The sequence below is a fragment of the Hemiscyllium ocellatum genome, chromosome 8 (genome assembly GCF_020745735.1).
Source record: "Hemiscyllium ocellatum isolate sHemOce1 chromosome 8, sHemOce1.pat.X.cur, whole genome shotgun sequence".
In the NCBI taxonomy this organism is placed as follows: Eukaryota; Metazoa; Chordata; class Chondrichthyes; order Orectolobiformes; family Hemiscylliidae; genus Hemiscyllium; species Hemiscyllium ocellatum.
This window is the reverse complement of record NC_083408.1, coordinates 55984583-56001810: the sequence shown is the minus strand read 5'-3', so window position 1 is coordinate 56001810 and position 17228 is coordinate 55984583. Positions and strand designations below refer to the sequence as shown.

At 39.4% G+C, this 17228-nt stretch overlaps 1 protein-coding gene across 1 annotated transcript in view; it reads left to right on the top strand.

The window, feature by feature from the left end:
* The first annotated feature begins 208 nt into the window (after positions 1-208).
* Positions 209-17228, top strand: part of egln3 (egl-9 family hypoxia-inducible factor 3) — a 34991-nt gene continuing 17971 nt past the window's right edge. The window contains exon 1 of the mRNA XM_060828387.1: positions 209-823. Coding sequence (XP_060684370.1) covers positions 485-823 — 339 coding nt within the window. The 5' untranslated portion in view covers positions 209-484. The remainder of the gene's footprint in view (positions 824-17228) is intronic.

The following is a 17228-nucleotide window of genomic DNA, read 5'->3' as shown; positions in this document are numbered from 1 at the left end:
GTTTCCCAACCATAACGAAATCGAATGAATATGTCACCATTTCTTTTCACGGTTCATCTTTCTGCGTTCCGGTGCATACGAAAGGGCTATTGCCTGGTAGGGTCACCTATGAAACTTTGTCTACATGCTGTGCTGAAATTCCTCAATGGCGGTTTGCTCCTCCCACTCCCACATTCTGCACGTCGCGTCCAGTGACTAAGAGCACGTCATTGCCTGAAGCTTAACATGCAGTATACAGGCTAAGTTTAATATAGTTGGTGCTGGAAAGACAAATTTAGAATTGAGGTCCAGGTATTTCTGCGACCTAAAGTCATCCGAGATACAGAAAATATTACTAAGATTCTGAACCAGAGGCGGAAGCCGCGATATTCGTGAGAGCAAGAAATCTTGCAAGCTCACTGATTAAGGGTTACTCAAAACTTGCAGTAATTGGAAAAGTAGCATCTTGGATCCTCTGATAGGATTCGATTTACGATTTCACAAGATGGTTTTAAATCTTGAGAAGCTAGTGAGGGAGAGCGTCGTACCTCGTTTAAATGAACACGGTTATTATTACATTGATAATTTTTTGGGAAGTGCAGTCGGAGATTGTGTTTATGAAGAAGTTCGTAACTTGCATTCTGTAGGAGCGTTACGAGATGGGCAATTGGCCGGTCAAAGAACTGGTTACTGCAAGAGACATCTACGGGGTGATCAGATCGCTTGGGTGAGAGGAGTCAAGGACAGATGTTATGCGATAGACTTCTTTCTTTCGTTACTAGATAAACTTATTATTCTTTGTGAAGGAAAACTCGAGAATTACAACATAAAAGATAGATCCCAGGTAAGTTCTCTGGATACATTCGCATTATCCGGTTTGTATGAGTTTGACTGAGCTAATTAACCAGAGGTTAAAATGGGTTGTTACAAATGTTTGAAGTACTTACAGAAAAACTGATTTGAAAAGCTGTCATCAGTTGCAGTGTCCAGTTTAATATCTTCAGTTTAAAAGAGATTTTGTGCAGAGAAGCAGTATTGCACCCGCCCCCTCCGTTTCAAAAGTGTTATATTTGAGCAGAAACTTTTTAACATCTGAATGTAGAAACATGATCTTGTGAGTAAGGTAAGGAGAGAATTGTTTTCTTAATTTGATTCATTTTGAGGAGGTAGTACCTCAATCACACTGAGTCATATATAATTTGGAGGTGCTGGCGTTGGACTAGAGTGCACAAAGTTAAAAATCACAACAGATTTATTTGGAAGTGCTAGCTTTCGAAGTGCTGCTCCTTCACCAGGTAGTTGTGGAGTATAAGACTGTAGGAGACAGAACTTATAGCAAAAGTTTACAGTGTGCTGTAACTGAAATTATATATTGAAAAAAACCTGGATTGTTTGTCAAGTCTCATCTTTTGGAATGGGCATGTTTCATATGTAAATTCCAGAACTTTCTCAAAGTTACTTACATAAATCCGCATGTGATTCTGTGAATTCCTTTTTTAGATTAGAATCAGTCTGATCATTGGGGCACAGACAACCTCACACCTTCAATGCATTATCTGGGCCAATATGGCACCTATTGTTAAAGTTCACTTGAGAATGTAACTTTAAGAAAATTCTGGAATTTACATATGCAGGACCTGAAACCAACATGCCCATTCTAAAAGATGAGAGACTTAACAAACAATCCAGGTCTTTTTCAATATATAATTTCAGTTACATCACACTGTAAACTTTTGCTATAAATTCTGCGTCCTACGACCTTATACTCTACAACCACCTGATGAAGGAGCAGCATTCCGAAAGTTAGTGCTTCCAAATAAACCTGTTGGACTATAACCTGGTGTTGTGTGATTTTTGATTAGATTTCTACAAACATCACTAAGCTAAGGGCAGAAGCTGTAAAAAAAAGTGATGGCCAACGTGAGCGAGATTCTCCACTTGGTGTTTTTACTAGAAGTTATAAAAGATATGTTAGTATTATATACGATATGGGCAATTTGTACCACATTATTTTTTCTAAGTGTTAGGAATCAGAATTAATAGAAATATGAGCAAAGTATTTTCAGGTATGAAAGATGTGAGAAATATTGTTATTGAGGTATACTAAATAGGCTGTGGAAAGTGACGCCAGAAAATTAATTAAGGTAAAATTGTCAGTTTGGATCAAAGGAACAAAGATCTAAACTAGTTGCAGAATCGTAGTGTGGAATGGACTTTTAGATAGAATAACAAGCAAAAACCATGTAATAGCAAAATCTTAATTGTTCTCAAGCACCTTTATTAAGATAGCAACATGTGACAAGATGTTGCAGAGGAAAGCATAAAATTGAAATAGAACCATGCAAGGAGATATTAGAACTGGTGCAAAAGTTGGTCAAAGAGAACTTAGTTGAAGGAGGCCAGAGAAGTCAAAAGGCAGACAGATCATGGAGGGGATTTATTATATTCTGATTATTCAGTTCCAGAGACATAGTGCCATGTTTATGCTACTAGACCTAAGTGACTATAATGTATTTGGCATCTGCTAAGTAATCAGGTTGGGACCATGCATTTCACCATTGCATAGCGAGGGCAACTACAAGAACCAGCCCAACATTGATAACTGGAGTTGAGATTGATAAAGGGCTTTTTGAAGAACATTATGAGATTTTGATGGGATTATATAGTCTACGTGTTGGGTCAGAATTAGATCAGGTATGCTGTATAGAAGTAGATACAGTGGGGAGTCTGATATAACCGGCCCCAATAAATTAGGTAGGCCTATAAAAGGGAGAAGGTTTCAAATGAGAAAATTGGGCATTTTGTTTTCACAAGTCACAGGGAAAGAGGTCACTAAGTGCTCAGGCAATATAGGGATCACCATGATTTTGACAAATGGGTGGCATGTGAGGAAGGTCAAGGCTTCCAAACAATTGGGGTGCCACCTGAATGCAAGGATGGCATCAGTTTGCAATGAGGAGCAACATATTTCACAGGAAAGGTAGATCCCTGGACATAAGAATGACAAAGGAAAGGAACTAGGTGTTATATGCTTGTTTACCCTGCATGGATAAAAAGTAACCATAGTTAGTTTTACATCTGTTATTGGGGAAAAAAATGTTAGAGTTAGTTAGAAAGGATGTAATAGCAGAGTATATGGAAATGTGTACTTTACGAAGGGAAAATGATCCCTTTAACCTTGAGAATTCTTTGAGGAGGCATCCAGCATGTTAGATAAAGAAGACGCAGTAAAATATATGGAGTTATACTTGGATTTTCAGGAGGCATTTGGCAAGATACCACACATTAGACTACTTAAGAAGAGTCCATCGTGTTGGTAGTACATTAGCATGAATAGAGGATTGGCTAATTAATAAAAGACATAGTTGGGATAAAGGGGGCACATTTAGTATAGCAACCTCTAACAGCTGGAGTATCATAAGGATCAGTACTGGAGTCATAATTATTACAATATATTAATGACTTGAAAGTGAATGCCAAAGTTACAAGTGGCAGAAAAGTGGGTGAGAAGGCAAGTAATGAGCATGATACAGAATCTGTAGATCAAAATAGTCAAGTGAGTAGGCAAAAATTTGCCAGATGGACATAATATAAGAAAATAGGAAGCTATGCACTTTGGTCAGAAAAATAAAGAAGCTGAATATTATTTAGATTGAGAGATTGAGAAAGACTACAGAAAGTTACAGCATAGAGTAGAGTGTAAAAAAAGGGAAGTATTGCTAAAATATGAGGCAGTCGTCAGACCACACTGGATTACTGTGAACAGTTTTGGGTCCCCTAACTAAGGAAAGATTATAATTGCATTGGAAGCAGTGCAAAGACGATCTTATGAGGAGAAGTTGAGTAGGTTGGGTCTGTATTTATTGGAATTTAGAAGAATGAAAGGTGACCTTTTGAAACACAAGATTCATAGCAGATTTGACAAGTTGGTTCCCCTCATGTGAGAGTTTAGGAACAGAGGACATAATCTCAGAATAAGGGGTCATGCATTAAGAGCGATATAAGGGGGAATTCCTTCTTTCAGTAGGTAGTTAATTTGTGGAATTCTTTACCACAAAGGGCTGTATTCAAGGTCGACATAGATTTTTAATCAGTAAGGGAATGAAGGGTTATGGGAAAAGTCAAGGAGGCGGAGTTGTGGATTCAGATCAATCCTGATCTTATTGAATGACGGAACAAATGGGCTGAATGAACTGCTTCCCCTCTGATGCCTTATGGTCTTCTGGGTACTCTGCTGGCCTGTATGGTCAATGCCAAAATTGGACAGGAGTGTGTGCTGCAAGGATAATTTTTTATAAGTGATTGGGATGTGAATATAGGAGGTATGGTTAGTAAGTTTGTGGATGACACCAAGGTTGAACAGTGAAAAGGTAACCCAAGAGTACAAGAGGACTTTGATCAGATGGACCAAGGAACCTCAAGTAGAGTTTAATTTAGATAAATGTGATGTGTTGCATTTTGCAAAGGCAGAGCAGCAGGACTGTATGGGTTCTGGGGAGAGTTGCCAAACAAAGATCATGGGGGCAGGTATTAGTTCCTTGAAAGTAGAATCGCAGGTAGACAGGGCAGTGAAGTAGGCGTTTGGTAACGCTTGCCTTTATTGGTCAGTGCATTGAGTATAGGAGTTAAGATGTCATGTTGCAGTTGTACATGATGTTGGTTAGGCCACTTTTAAAATACTGCATTAAATTCTGGTCTTCCTGCTATAGCGAAGGATCTTGTGAAACCTGAAGGGGGTTCTGAAAAAATTTACAAGGATGTTGCTGGGATTGAAGGGTTTGAGCTATAGGGAGAGGCTGAATAGACTGGGAATACTTTCCTTGGAGCTTTGGAGACTGAAGTGTGACCCCTATAGAGGTTAACAAAATCATGAAGGGCATGGATAGGTTGAATAGCCAAGGTCTTTTTCCTAGAATAGGAGAGTCCAAAACTAAATGACATAGGTTTAAGGTGAGAGGAGATAGATTTAAAAGGTACTTGAGTGGCATCCTTTTCACGCAGAGGGTGGTGTGTGTATGGAATGAGCTGCCAGAGGAAGTGGTGGAGGCTGGTCCGATTACAACATTTAAAAGGCATCTGTATGGGTATATGAATAAGAAGGGTTTAGCGGGATATGGGCTGAATGCTGGCAAATGGGACTAGATTTATATAGGATAGCTGGTCAGCATGGATGCAATGGACCAAAGGGTCTGTTTCTGTGCTGTATATCTCTGTGACTCTATGATGAAGGAGGAGGAGAGGCTGTGAGTTGCCTTCACTGACTGAATAGGAAGCAGAGAGTAGGGGAGTTTAGTAATTTGGGGGGGGGGGGGGTGAGTTGGCTGCGAACCACTGAGTGAACATGATACTTGAAATAATGAAAGTTGTAGTCTATGACCTTTGGTGAGAAGCATTTGCAGTGATAGGGTTAGTGAGTGGTGGCCATGTCAGTATGAGGTAGCAAAGATGGTATTTAATTTCACAGAACAAAGATGATCAAAACCTTCTTCCTGAACCAGGACACTGCATTTACCCAGCCTCTGTCTGAGTCCAGGCTGTCTCTCTGGTGCCATGGCCTTCTTTACCAGCACTGCTCTCTTCTCCACCATCCAACTTCTGCATGCACTCGGCACCTTTCTATCTCAGCCATTGAAATGAGGCACTAACCTTCCTTTCCTGGCCATTTCCTTGGGGATAATGATGCACAGCCACAGTATGAAGGGAAGTTTGTGTTTTGCAGCACAGAAGTGCAGTGAAACTAATTGTTTTTAATATGACGCCTTAGCTTCTCCTGTCACACAAGTCGATGAAACAGGCACCAAAGAGGCTAACCACTAATAAGATGAGGAGTGGCTGTTTGCATGAGAAGAGTCGATGTGGGCCATGGAAGACTCTTGCCAAGTTGGGAAAATTCAGTCCATTGTATTTCACTTACAAGACTAGTTCTACTGAGTATGAATTTTTAAAATCTGTTTAACTGGATTTTTCCACCTTTAAGCAGTTATAACATTTAACTTGAGCTTTTTTGCCTTTAAACTGTTCATAGATATTTTGTTATGTAATGATCATTTTAAAGATACGTAAATATACATATCGCTGAATTTTTTTTTGGTTAAGTGCGAGTTGCATCAAGTTTGGTGGAGTGATTCTGGCCACGAGGCTGAATGGATTCCCTTGCCCTATTTTGTTAAACTTGATATTAAGTGAGATTTTTAACCCTTATGGCGAGTATGAAATGCACTCCTCAAACTGTTGTGAGCTTGGAGTTGTGACTTGTACAACTGGTTTCAGATCTTCTTAGTGAAGACCAAATGTCTTGCACATTGTTTCTCACTGTCTCAAGTGAGCGAATTGCTCCCATTACATCCTGGCTGGATATGACCACCTGTTGGGCTTATGCCCGAAACGTCGAATTTCCTGTTCCTTGGATGCTGCCTGACCTGCTGCGCTTTAACCAGCAACACATTTACAGCAATTTCCATTATGTCTTGCCATGCACTATTCTGGAGCAACTCGTTACTCACCAGTCACTCCAAATTGATTGTTATCCCTGCCACTGTTGGCATATTTATAGAGTCCAGTTGGACAATTTGGTTCCTGACATCTGCACCAAAATGATAGAAAGGGTGAAATTACTATCCTGCTTTATGGACATGGCCCTGCAGCTCCTCTTGGCTGTGATGCATTGGTGGGACTTATTCTTCTCAAACGATCAGCAGTGGAGAACATGACACCAGATCATGCTAGCCTGGTGTGAAGTTGCCACTGAAGTTAGCAATTGCAGCCAGTTGGAGGAATGGCCAGCACTTAAGGAAGAAGGTCAATGTGCTTCTCTATTCTATCAGCTTCTCTCCGATTGCTTACCCTCCCTCTATCTTTGCTACTGGACTTACCTCCCACCTAGGCTCATGCTCTATCACTCCCACTAATGCTTACAGCGTCATCCCCAATTGCCCTCACCCACCTCAATGTTTGACACCATTAACCCCGCTGTCACCCTCTGTGTGCCAAACTACTCACTTGGGAAAACTCCCCACCTGCACCAACAATAATAATTATGCCACCCACTTCCATCTTCCATAATATTTGCCCTTCTGTCATTCCAGGAGCTAAACAGCTCAAAATAGGGCAGTAAAAGTCAAAATAGGTGATGTGCTGCCCATCATTTGGCTCCTCACCCATTATTAAGAGTGAATCATGACTGTGACCATCTAGAGTAGGATTTGGAGTGATATATAAGGTTGCCCTTGACTTAATGTGCCAGGATCCCCGAGTGAAGGCTATCCTTCTTGACTAGACTGAGATCAGCCGGGTAAGCTTCCTGACTTTGTCTGAGCTAACTGGCATGTCACCATGTTACTGCTCTCTTGAAACATGGTATTTCTGACTGAGGCAGCAATGCACAAAACGGCAAGGCAATACAAGGCAGGGAAGCTACACACACCCAGGTAGGCTCTGAGTGAAAGAGTGCTATGACAGCAAGCAAAAAGCTGGAGATGTAGCCTGGTTCTGTCCACAACTAGGTGCATGTCTCTGAATGCAAAGTGCCATTGCTACATCATTACAGTGATAATTGCTGGGATAACTCAAGGTACATCATTGAAGCGCAAAGGTGTGCCATGAGAGTTCACAGAGGCTGGTACATGTCGAATGCCAATGTCTGTGAACTACCAAACTGCTCCTAAGACTATCATTGAAAGGATGACTGGTGGCGGCACTATGCCCCAATCACAATCTAGTACCCAGATATCATATGTTATGACATGATGAGCAGCTCTGTGGACTCCATTTACCTGTCTCATACCACATGCTTGCAGTGATGGACTCTGTTGTGTGAAGTCCAAAAGAGACTAAGAGTGAAAACTACTCAGAATCACCTGAAGAAAAGGAACAACATTTGTAGACCTCCCACTCCACCAAGGACATGTAGGTGCTGGGCCTCCTCCTTCGCCAAACTCTCACCACCCGATGCCTGGAGGAAGAACGCCTCATTTTCTGCCTTGGGACCTTGCAACCACATGGGATTAATGTGAATTCCACCAATTTCCTCATTTCCCCTCCCCATCTTATCCCAGTCCTAAGCCTCCAACTCGGCACCGCCCTCTTGACCTGTCCATTGTCTTTCCCATCTACCTGCTCCACTCTCCTCTCTGACCTACTGCCTTCTCCCCCACCTTCATCTACTTATAGCATTCCCAGCTACCTCCCCCCCAGCCCCAAATTATGAGCAATTTTAAAAGTACAGGCTTTCCGAAAAAGAACAGTTTGAAGCTCAAAGCAGTAAATCACTACAGAACAACCAACTGTTTTGGAAGAATTTGATTTAATTCAACAGTGATGCATATTTATCAAAAATAGGCAAATATGAAAAAAGGTACAGAAAACAGCAGCAAATTTTATAGTATTTTAAAATAAAGTTGTATTCCTGAATAGAAGACAAGTTTATAGAACATAAAATATAAAACAGTATTGAAATTATTCAGATTTAAAATGCTTTCCCAGGCATATGTTTCATCAACACATGAAGTAGTGGAAAAAGTCAATACTTCCTAATAAATTCAAGATTTAGTCCTAAAGAGCACGAGATTGGACCAAATGGAGAAAATGATTAAAATACAAAATTGCTTCAAAACTCAATGTCAAATCAGAAGTGGAACAAGTTAATGCACCACTAGATTATGCAGCTGATGAAATTATGAATTATCAGAAGATTAAGAAAGATAGACATTACAAAGTATTGAAAATGAAGAACAAATAGAATTCTAGAATGGGCATGATTCAGCAGAAAAGCTAATCTTCCAGAAGAAACTGCAGACAATTTCATTAATGATTTCATTAATTTCATCAATTCTAAAATTATAGCAATGTTATGAGTGTCACTACAACATAAAGAATAACATTTGAGAATGTGTACATCCAGAATCAAGAAAGCTTACCCCTGAGTAAAGAAGTGGACTTTGCCCTCACCATTCTGTAGTTAGTTCATGTGGTTCAACCACTTCATGAGAAAGCTACCAATGTCAGATTTATGAAAACAGAATCCATGGAAACTGTTATAGGTTTCCCAAGATTAATTGCTGAACTTGAGAAGTTTCAACCAGCACAAATCACTTATTGGAATTAGACTTACTTTACACCATCAGCATGGAAGAAAACACTTATTTCACAGGGTTATAGGAAATGTTTTCTATCCCTGACTGCACTGAAAGGTATCCTCAGGCGATAGTTATCAGCAAGATGTTCGACAAAAACCAAAATACAGCAGCTGAAATTAAACCATACAATCCACCTGAGCTTATTTGGTGAACTTTACTTGAACCAGTAAAGACAACATCTTAGCCTGCTACACAATTGGATGACACATAACAGTCAATACCACTGATAATGTTCATATGAAAGAGATCTCCAAACCAAATAAAAGAACAATAGGTTGTTGGAAGACTTATCCTACAGATGTTGCTTGAACTACCAGTCAATGTATGATCGTCTGCATTACTTTTAAATAATTTTCCAGTATGTTGCATATATATAAAATTTGCTATTAGTATACCATCCAATCTGGACCTCAATGCCTGTATAACTCCTTTAGAGATGGAGGATGAAAGTATTAGATCTGTTGGCCTTCGGGTCAGTAGTAACATCACAGTAGCGCCACTGAAAGATGTTGCTCCTCGTATATCACCACTGCAGACGTATTGAGTATTTCCAGTGTTTCTGATTTGATTTCATATCCTTTGTCGTGTATATTTCAATACTGTGTGGCTGAGCTCTTAGATCTTGCCTAAGATAATTATTACAGGTGCACTGCAAGGAGAAGTTCGGAGACCATACTTAATGAGATGAAGAACTATAATCTTTGTCATTGGAAGTTGCCGATAAGGGCAATTCAGTATTCACTCCAAATAGTACCTTTCTCCTCACTCTGATTCTTCTGAGTTTCCTGTAGGAATGCTTCTATATTTAGAGTCATAGAGATGTACAGCATAGAAACAGACCCTTTGGTCCAACCCGTCCATGCTGACCAGATATTCCAACACAATCTAGTGCCACCTGCCAGCACCCGGCCCATATCCCTCCAAACCCTTCTTATTCATATACCCATCCAAATGCCTCTTAAATGTTGCAATGTACCAGCCTACACCACATCCTCTGGCAGCTCATTCCATACACGTACTACCCTCTGCGTGAAAACGTTTCCCCTTAGGTCTCTTTTATATCTTTTCCCCTCTCACCCTAAACCTATGCTGTCTAGTTCTGGACTCCTCAACCTCAGGGAAAAGACTTTGTCTATTTATCCTATCCATGCCCCTCATAATTTTGTAAACCTCTATAAAGTCAACCCTCAGCCTCCGACGCTCCATGGAAAATAGCCCCAGCCTATTCAGCCTCTCCCTGTAGCTCAGATCCTCTAACCCTGGCAACACCTTTGTAAATCTTTTCTGAACCTTTTCAAGTTTCACAACATCTTTCTGATAGGAAGGAGACCAAAATTGCACGCAATATTCCAACAGTGGCCTAACCAATGTCCTGTACAGCTGCAACATGTCCTCCGAACTCCTGTACTCAATACTCTGACCAATAATGGAAAGCATACCAAACGCCTTCACTATCCTGTCTACCTGCAACTCCACTTTCAAGGTGCTATGAACCTACACTCCAAGGTCTCTTTGTTCAGCAACATTCCCATAGACCTTACCATTAAGTGTGTAAGTCCTGCTAAGATTTGCTTTCCCAAAAAACAGCACCTCGCATTTATCTGTATTAAACTCCATCTGCCACTTCTCTGCCCATTGGCCCATCTGGTCCAGATCCTGTTGTAATCTGAGGTAACCCTCTTTGCTGTCCACCACTCCTCCAATTTTGGTGTCATTTGCAAACTTACTAACTGTACCTCTTATGCTCACATCCAAATCATTTATGTAAATGACAAAAAGTAGAGGGCCCAGCACCGATTCTTGTGGCACTCCACTGGTCACAGGCCTCCAGCCTGAAAAACAACCCTCCACCACCACCCTCTGTCCTCTACCTTTGAGCCAGTTCTGTATCCACATGGCTAGTTCTCCCTGTATTCCATGAGATCTAACCTTTCTAATCAGTTTCCCATGGGGAACCTTGTCGAACACCTTACTGAAGTCCATATAGATAACATCTACTGCCCTGCCCTCATCAACCTTCTTTGTTACTTCTTCAAAAAACTCAATCAAGTTTGCTTGTATAAGAAAATTTGCTTGTATGTTTCACAGTGGTTTTACCAGATGGTCAGTACAATGGATTGTTGTGATTATAAACAAAAGTTTATTAAAGATGTTTATTTGATGCTTATTTTTCCACCAGTGGACAAGCTCCCATTCAGAGTTACCTCTTGCACTTAAGTCTTATTTTAATTCGATAAAAGACACATTCGTGTGTACCACGTGCAAATACACTGTCATGCTGACCATAGAAAGAATGGAGGGTTTAGCGCAGCTCATCCCAAAATGAGGTTTGGAACCTTAGGTTGATCCTGAGCTTTGAAGAGCAATGGGGCACTGACTAAATTGAATAACAGCAGTGCTCTTGCTCCAACAGGCCCCTGCTCTCATGGGCCCCCCCCTCGAGCTTAATGTCTCAGTTCTTCCTGAGGGGTTGTAAATAATTTTCATCCTTGGGATGAAATTACTTGGGAAACACTGATTGCTTGTTAGATTGGGGTAGAGTGAGACTTTGGTAAGTGCACATCTACAATACAGCTTACTAAGTATACCCAAGAAGTGCAAACAATAAATTGGCCTATGAAAAATGCTGATTTTTTTACATTACCTCCAGCATAAAAATTGACATAATACTTGAAATAAGTCTCCTAAGTCCTTCATCTCCAGGGCTCCAGAACTTGAACTTGTCTGGATCCTTAGGTGCTTTAGCTGCTTTGGTCTAGAAACATTCTTTTGAGGCTCGGCCTGACTGCTCCAATTCACAATCCATTCTGACTAAGGGATTGGATTGGGAATAACTTGTTCCACCCTCTGCTTCAAGCACTGCTGGCTTTTTAAGGTAAAACAGAAGTTCGACCGTTGCAAAACCACAAAAGATAGTACGTGTGCAACCAGCTGAGTTTATGATTGTTCTGATAGACTAAAGCTCAGTTTTCATAATCTAACAGAAACAATCATGGATTTCTGGGCAATGATATACAAACAATCAGCATTTGTATGCCCAGGACTTTAAGATTAAGCACTTTGTTCTTGTAAAACCACTGTTTTCATACATTAGCAAGATTTCATGAAGAGGCACGAAATCATTGCAAATAACATGTCTCTATCTGTTTTTCATCTTTCTTCTACATAACTTCAAAGTCAATCCCAGTTAAATATAATTGCTATGCCATTGTTAAACCAAGACATCTAAATTAAATTGTTAACATACATTTCAGTGCACTGCATTCATTTGAACTCTTGAAACTAGTCAACATTTGGATATGTGAATAACTTGCGTATATATTTGTTCTGCTTTTATCAAAGACAAATTTTGATGACCACAATAACTGTTATAGAATGTGTGCAACAAAACACCATTTTTAAATTCCTATTACATTTTCAAAATTGTTGTCACCTAGTAAAAACAGATGAGCATCATCAAGATACTGGACTTGAGTTGTTAATAGATGTCTAGTTTAGACATGCTCCATTCAGTGATGCAACTTGTGCCTACAAAAAAATTCAGTGAATTGATGGAAGCAGAGAATTGGTGCAGGGATCAAGAACCTCTGGCATATCTCAGCACTCCCAGGAATATAAGCTGAGAACTTGCTGGTTTCATCGTGCCAGTTTCTTTCTAATTAATTAATTAGAATTAACTAATTTATTAATGTTCAGTTTTGATGATTCTTAAGAAATGTCAGATTTTTAAACTTTTGATAACCCTCTGAAAACTGAATATGAAACACGTGCTGTTATGGTAGTTTATATACTTTGGTTTACAAAGGCAATTTAAAAAGTCTGATTGCTTTTCCTGATTTCACTGCTGAGGCTTTAAAATTACTGTTTACTTGTCCCAGAATAGGTACTTTATTTATTTGCAACTTTGTACTATCAAGTTCTGCTTTGATTGAGGTGTCCACTTGTACATTAAGTTACTTCACTGGAGTTTGACTATCACTGTGTTCACGTTCTGCACGTAGCACTGTCGTTAAATCAACAAGCAGTTGGCTAAGAGCCAGACCTCACCGGAAGCAGCTATCCTGCTCCCAAACATTTCAGTTTATGATTATGTTACAAAATATATGACAAGTTACATCTATTGATAATTATTTTCCAACATTATAATTAAATTGACTTAATGCTTTTAAATATCTTCATTCTTTGTTCAATTTACTAGTTGTTGGAGTTTTATCAGATCTATAACTAAGAAACTCTCAGCTATTCATAGGCACAAAAAGATCCCTTTATCTAATGCTGATTGCATCTCATTCTTGAGTTGGTGATGTTTATTACTTCTAGGAAGTTTGGTTTCTCTGGTCGAGTGGGGTTTGTGGTAGAAAGCTGCTGTGGTTGTTTATAGATTTCACTCTTGATTTATCTTGGTGTATGAATCTCATATTTTGTGAGAGGACGAAGTGGTTAAACTCCAATTTACAGTATCTATGTCTGTCACCCAATTTTAGTTTTTCTTGGTCTTTTGTTGCTAATGTCTGTACTTTTGTCGTAATATCCTATTTAAAGGTGTTGACTTCTTCCTGAGGTACAATCTCATTTCTGAGATGCAGGTTCACAGGTATGTTCTAGTACCTCACTCAAGTCAATCATCAATGAAATTTGACATTAAATATTGGTAGGCTATTTAATTAATGAAGGCAGTACAATAAAACTCAATTTTATTCTAACTTGACATCCACATGCATCTTTGAATGGATTACATTACTTACAGTGTGGAATAAGGCCCTTCAGCCCAACCAGTCCACACTGACCCTCTGAAGAGTAACCCACCCAGACCCATTTCCCTCCTAACACTAACATTAGTGGGCAATTTAGCATGGCCAATGCACCTGACCTATAGGTCTTTGGATTGTGGGAGGAAACCGGAGCACCCGGCGGAAACCCACGACACACTGAGAACGTGCATACTCCACACAAACAGTCACCCAAGGCTGGAATCGAACCTGGGACCTTAGTGCTGTGAGGCAGCTGTGCTAACCACTGAACCACCATGCCATGGTTATTGCATGTGGGATCCTTGGTTGATGTACCACTTGTTAACCTAGGCTGTAGAAGCAATTGATACTACCCTAGTGCAAAGAATCAGAGTATGGTTAAAGCAAGAAGAAGGTAATTTGGTCTGTTGAGTCTCTACTCGCTCTACAAAGGATCAGGTTACCTATTCACTGTGTAGTCCTAAAATGGTTCCTTTTTAGATAATGATCCAATCCTCTTTTTAATGTCTCAGTTGAACTTCCACCACAGTCTCAAGTAGTGCATTCCAGACTCTAACCAGTTGCAGTATGAAGAAGATTTTCTTCGTGTCAGTATTGCTTATTTTGCCAAATACTTTAAATTTTTTGTCCTCTTCTCAATGTTTCCACCAATGGAAGTAGTTTTCCCAAAATACTATGTCCAGACTTCTCATGATTTGAGTACCTCTGTCAACTGTCTCTTAACCTTCTGTTTTCTGTGGAAAGCAGTTACATTTCTTCATCTTTTCTGTGTAACTGATATTATTCAACCTTGGAGTCATTCCTGTGATTTCCTTTTCTGCACATTCTTTATTGCCTTCACATTTTTTTTCTGAAGTTTGGGGATCACAACTGGACACAGTGCATCAGTTGAGATGAAACCAGTGTTTCATACAAGTTTTAATATCACTTTCTTGCTTCTCGCAATGCCCCTCTATTTATTAACCATTCCATCAATCTGACCTGTTACCTTCAATAGTTTATGCACATGACTTCCTAGGACATCTGTTCCTGTACCTCATTTACAAATACAAGCAAGCTTTCCTTAATTAATTGAATTTGTCCCTTTTGACTATTCATTTTGTTCCAAATGATCTTTCTAGAAACTTCTTCAAGTACCAAGATTGAACTTTCTGGCCACCGGTTGCTGGGCTTATTTTTGCAATTCTTTACTCTCAATTTTCTGCCTCAGAGCACTGTGGAAGCTCCGGCTTTGGATATGTTTAAAGTAGAGATTGTAATCAGAAATCTACGAATAGTGTAAAGGATTTTGGAGTATAAGGCATTAAAGTTTTTAATCAGCTATGATGAGATTAAACACAGAGCAGACTTGATGGACTGAATGGCCTATTCCTGTCCTTATGTTCCTTTTGCACCACCCCGAGTCTAAGGAAGACTGTAAAATTATGGCCACTGCCTCTGCAATTTCCACGCTCATTTCTCTCAGTATTCTTGAATGTGTCCCTTTGGTCTTGCTGTCTTAGCAAACTGAAGTGCAGAGAGTCTACACATTACTTCCTTATCGAGTTGAGACTAGCCAACTCAGCACAAATCTGGACTACTCCTGTGATTTATTTTAAAATTATAAAGGTTTACTTTTCCATTCTATTTCCCTATTCAGAAATAAATGATAGCTGGGAGTCAGAAGCTGTGAGAGATCAGTCACATTAGCTGCTGTGAATGGAAAAAAAAGTATGTATTTAGTTTATTAAGATATTGGCAGCATGTGTTCTTCCCCTCTCTTTCAAAAAGGAAGTGTAAATCCAAAAATGCACAGCATCTTTTCTGTCTTTCAGTTTAAAAAAAGGTGTAATGATATAAGTTAAGTGCTGTTGAGCTTTTAACCCACTGCTAAATACAGCAATATATGCGTAAGTCACCTTGAGAGTAAAATCACTTTTGCATTTCAACATTCCTGGACTAACTAATTTTCCAAATCAATGGTAAATTGAATAGTTACAACAACTGGTTTGCAGTGCTTTAATTGTGCTTTAGATATGGCCTTGGACTTGCTGAAAATAAGCAGCTGTAATAGAAAAACACAGAAGCAAAGGAGATAGGAGCAGGAGGAGGCTATTCAGCCCTTTGAGCCTGCTCCGCCATTCATCATGATCATGGCCGATTCTCCAACTCAACAGCCTAATCTTGCTTTCTCCTCAGAATCTTTGATCCCATTCGCCCCAAGTGTTATATCGAGTCATGCCTGGAATGCATTTAATATTTTAAAAAGTGATAATAGAAGAGAGGCTGAGGGGTGGTGATTTTGGCAGGTTGATGAAAAGTGAATAGTGGCAGTTAAGCCCAACCAAATTCTTGGAAGGAGACCTTGTAAAGAATAAGGGGCCCTATTTGCTTGTGCCCTGAATACCAATGGAGAGGTCTTAGTCAGTACGGTGTACCTCTTCCATAAAATGGAATGTGGCATACATACCTGTCTAGGCCCAAAATTTTGTGCAACCAAGCAATCTTGGCTGATGTTGATTATATAAATTGCTACAACCTACCAACATCAAAAAAATGGACTAGCATCAGTCATTTAATAGAGATAATTAGCATTGATTATTTAAAAATGCTGCAGAACCAGTGGCATAATAAAATTAACATTTTATTTGCAAGTTTAATCAAGAAGTTCAAAGTAACTTAAAGCACAATTTTAAACTTATTTAAATGGATTTGCTGTTCCATCAAATCAATCTTCGGTCTTCGTTTTGGTGCTAAAATTGATCTGTGGTAGTGGTCTTTGTTTATTTAAAATTCCAATATGGTGACTTTGATAGAATGCAATTGAATTCTTCTTTTATATTTCTTTGTTTTAGTTCATGCTTGGAATATGGAAGTCACTGGCATGTGCAGCTATTATTACTCACTCCTATTAACAAATGCTTGTTACAAATGCTTGAGTTGCTTGTCATGCCACTTCAGAGGGCAGTTATGAATCACATTGGTGGGGGAAAAGGAAGTCACTCTTCAGTCAGAATGGATAAGGTAATTAGTAAACCAGTTGAGCTATCACAACAATTCACCTCAACCGCTGTTTCTGTTTTCTTTCCAGATTACTTTTTAAATTCAAATTCTCTAAACTGCCTTAGTAGGATTTGAATTTGAATTTTGATTAGTAGCCTCAGCCTCGAGTACTAGTCCAGTAATGTGTAGGTAATTATATTACAGTGATTACATAGGGTGTAAATATGCATTGCATAGTGTTTGACATTCTGACAGTATTATCTGAATATGATGCAGGTACTGTTGTTGTTGACATATTTCTTTTCTTGTTCGGTGGTTCAATTTTTTCTTGAAAAGCATTGATATCAGTCTGTACAAATTGACTTTTTAAATCTTAAAAATC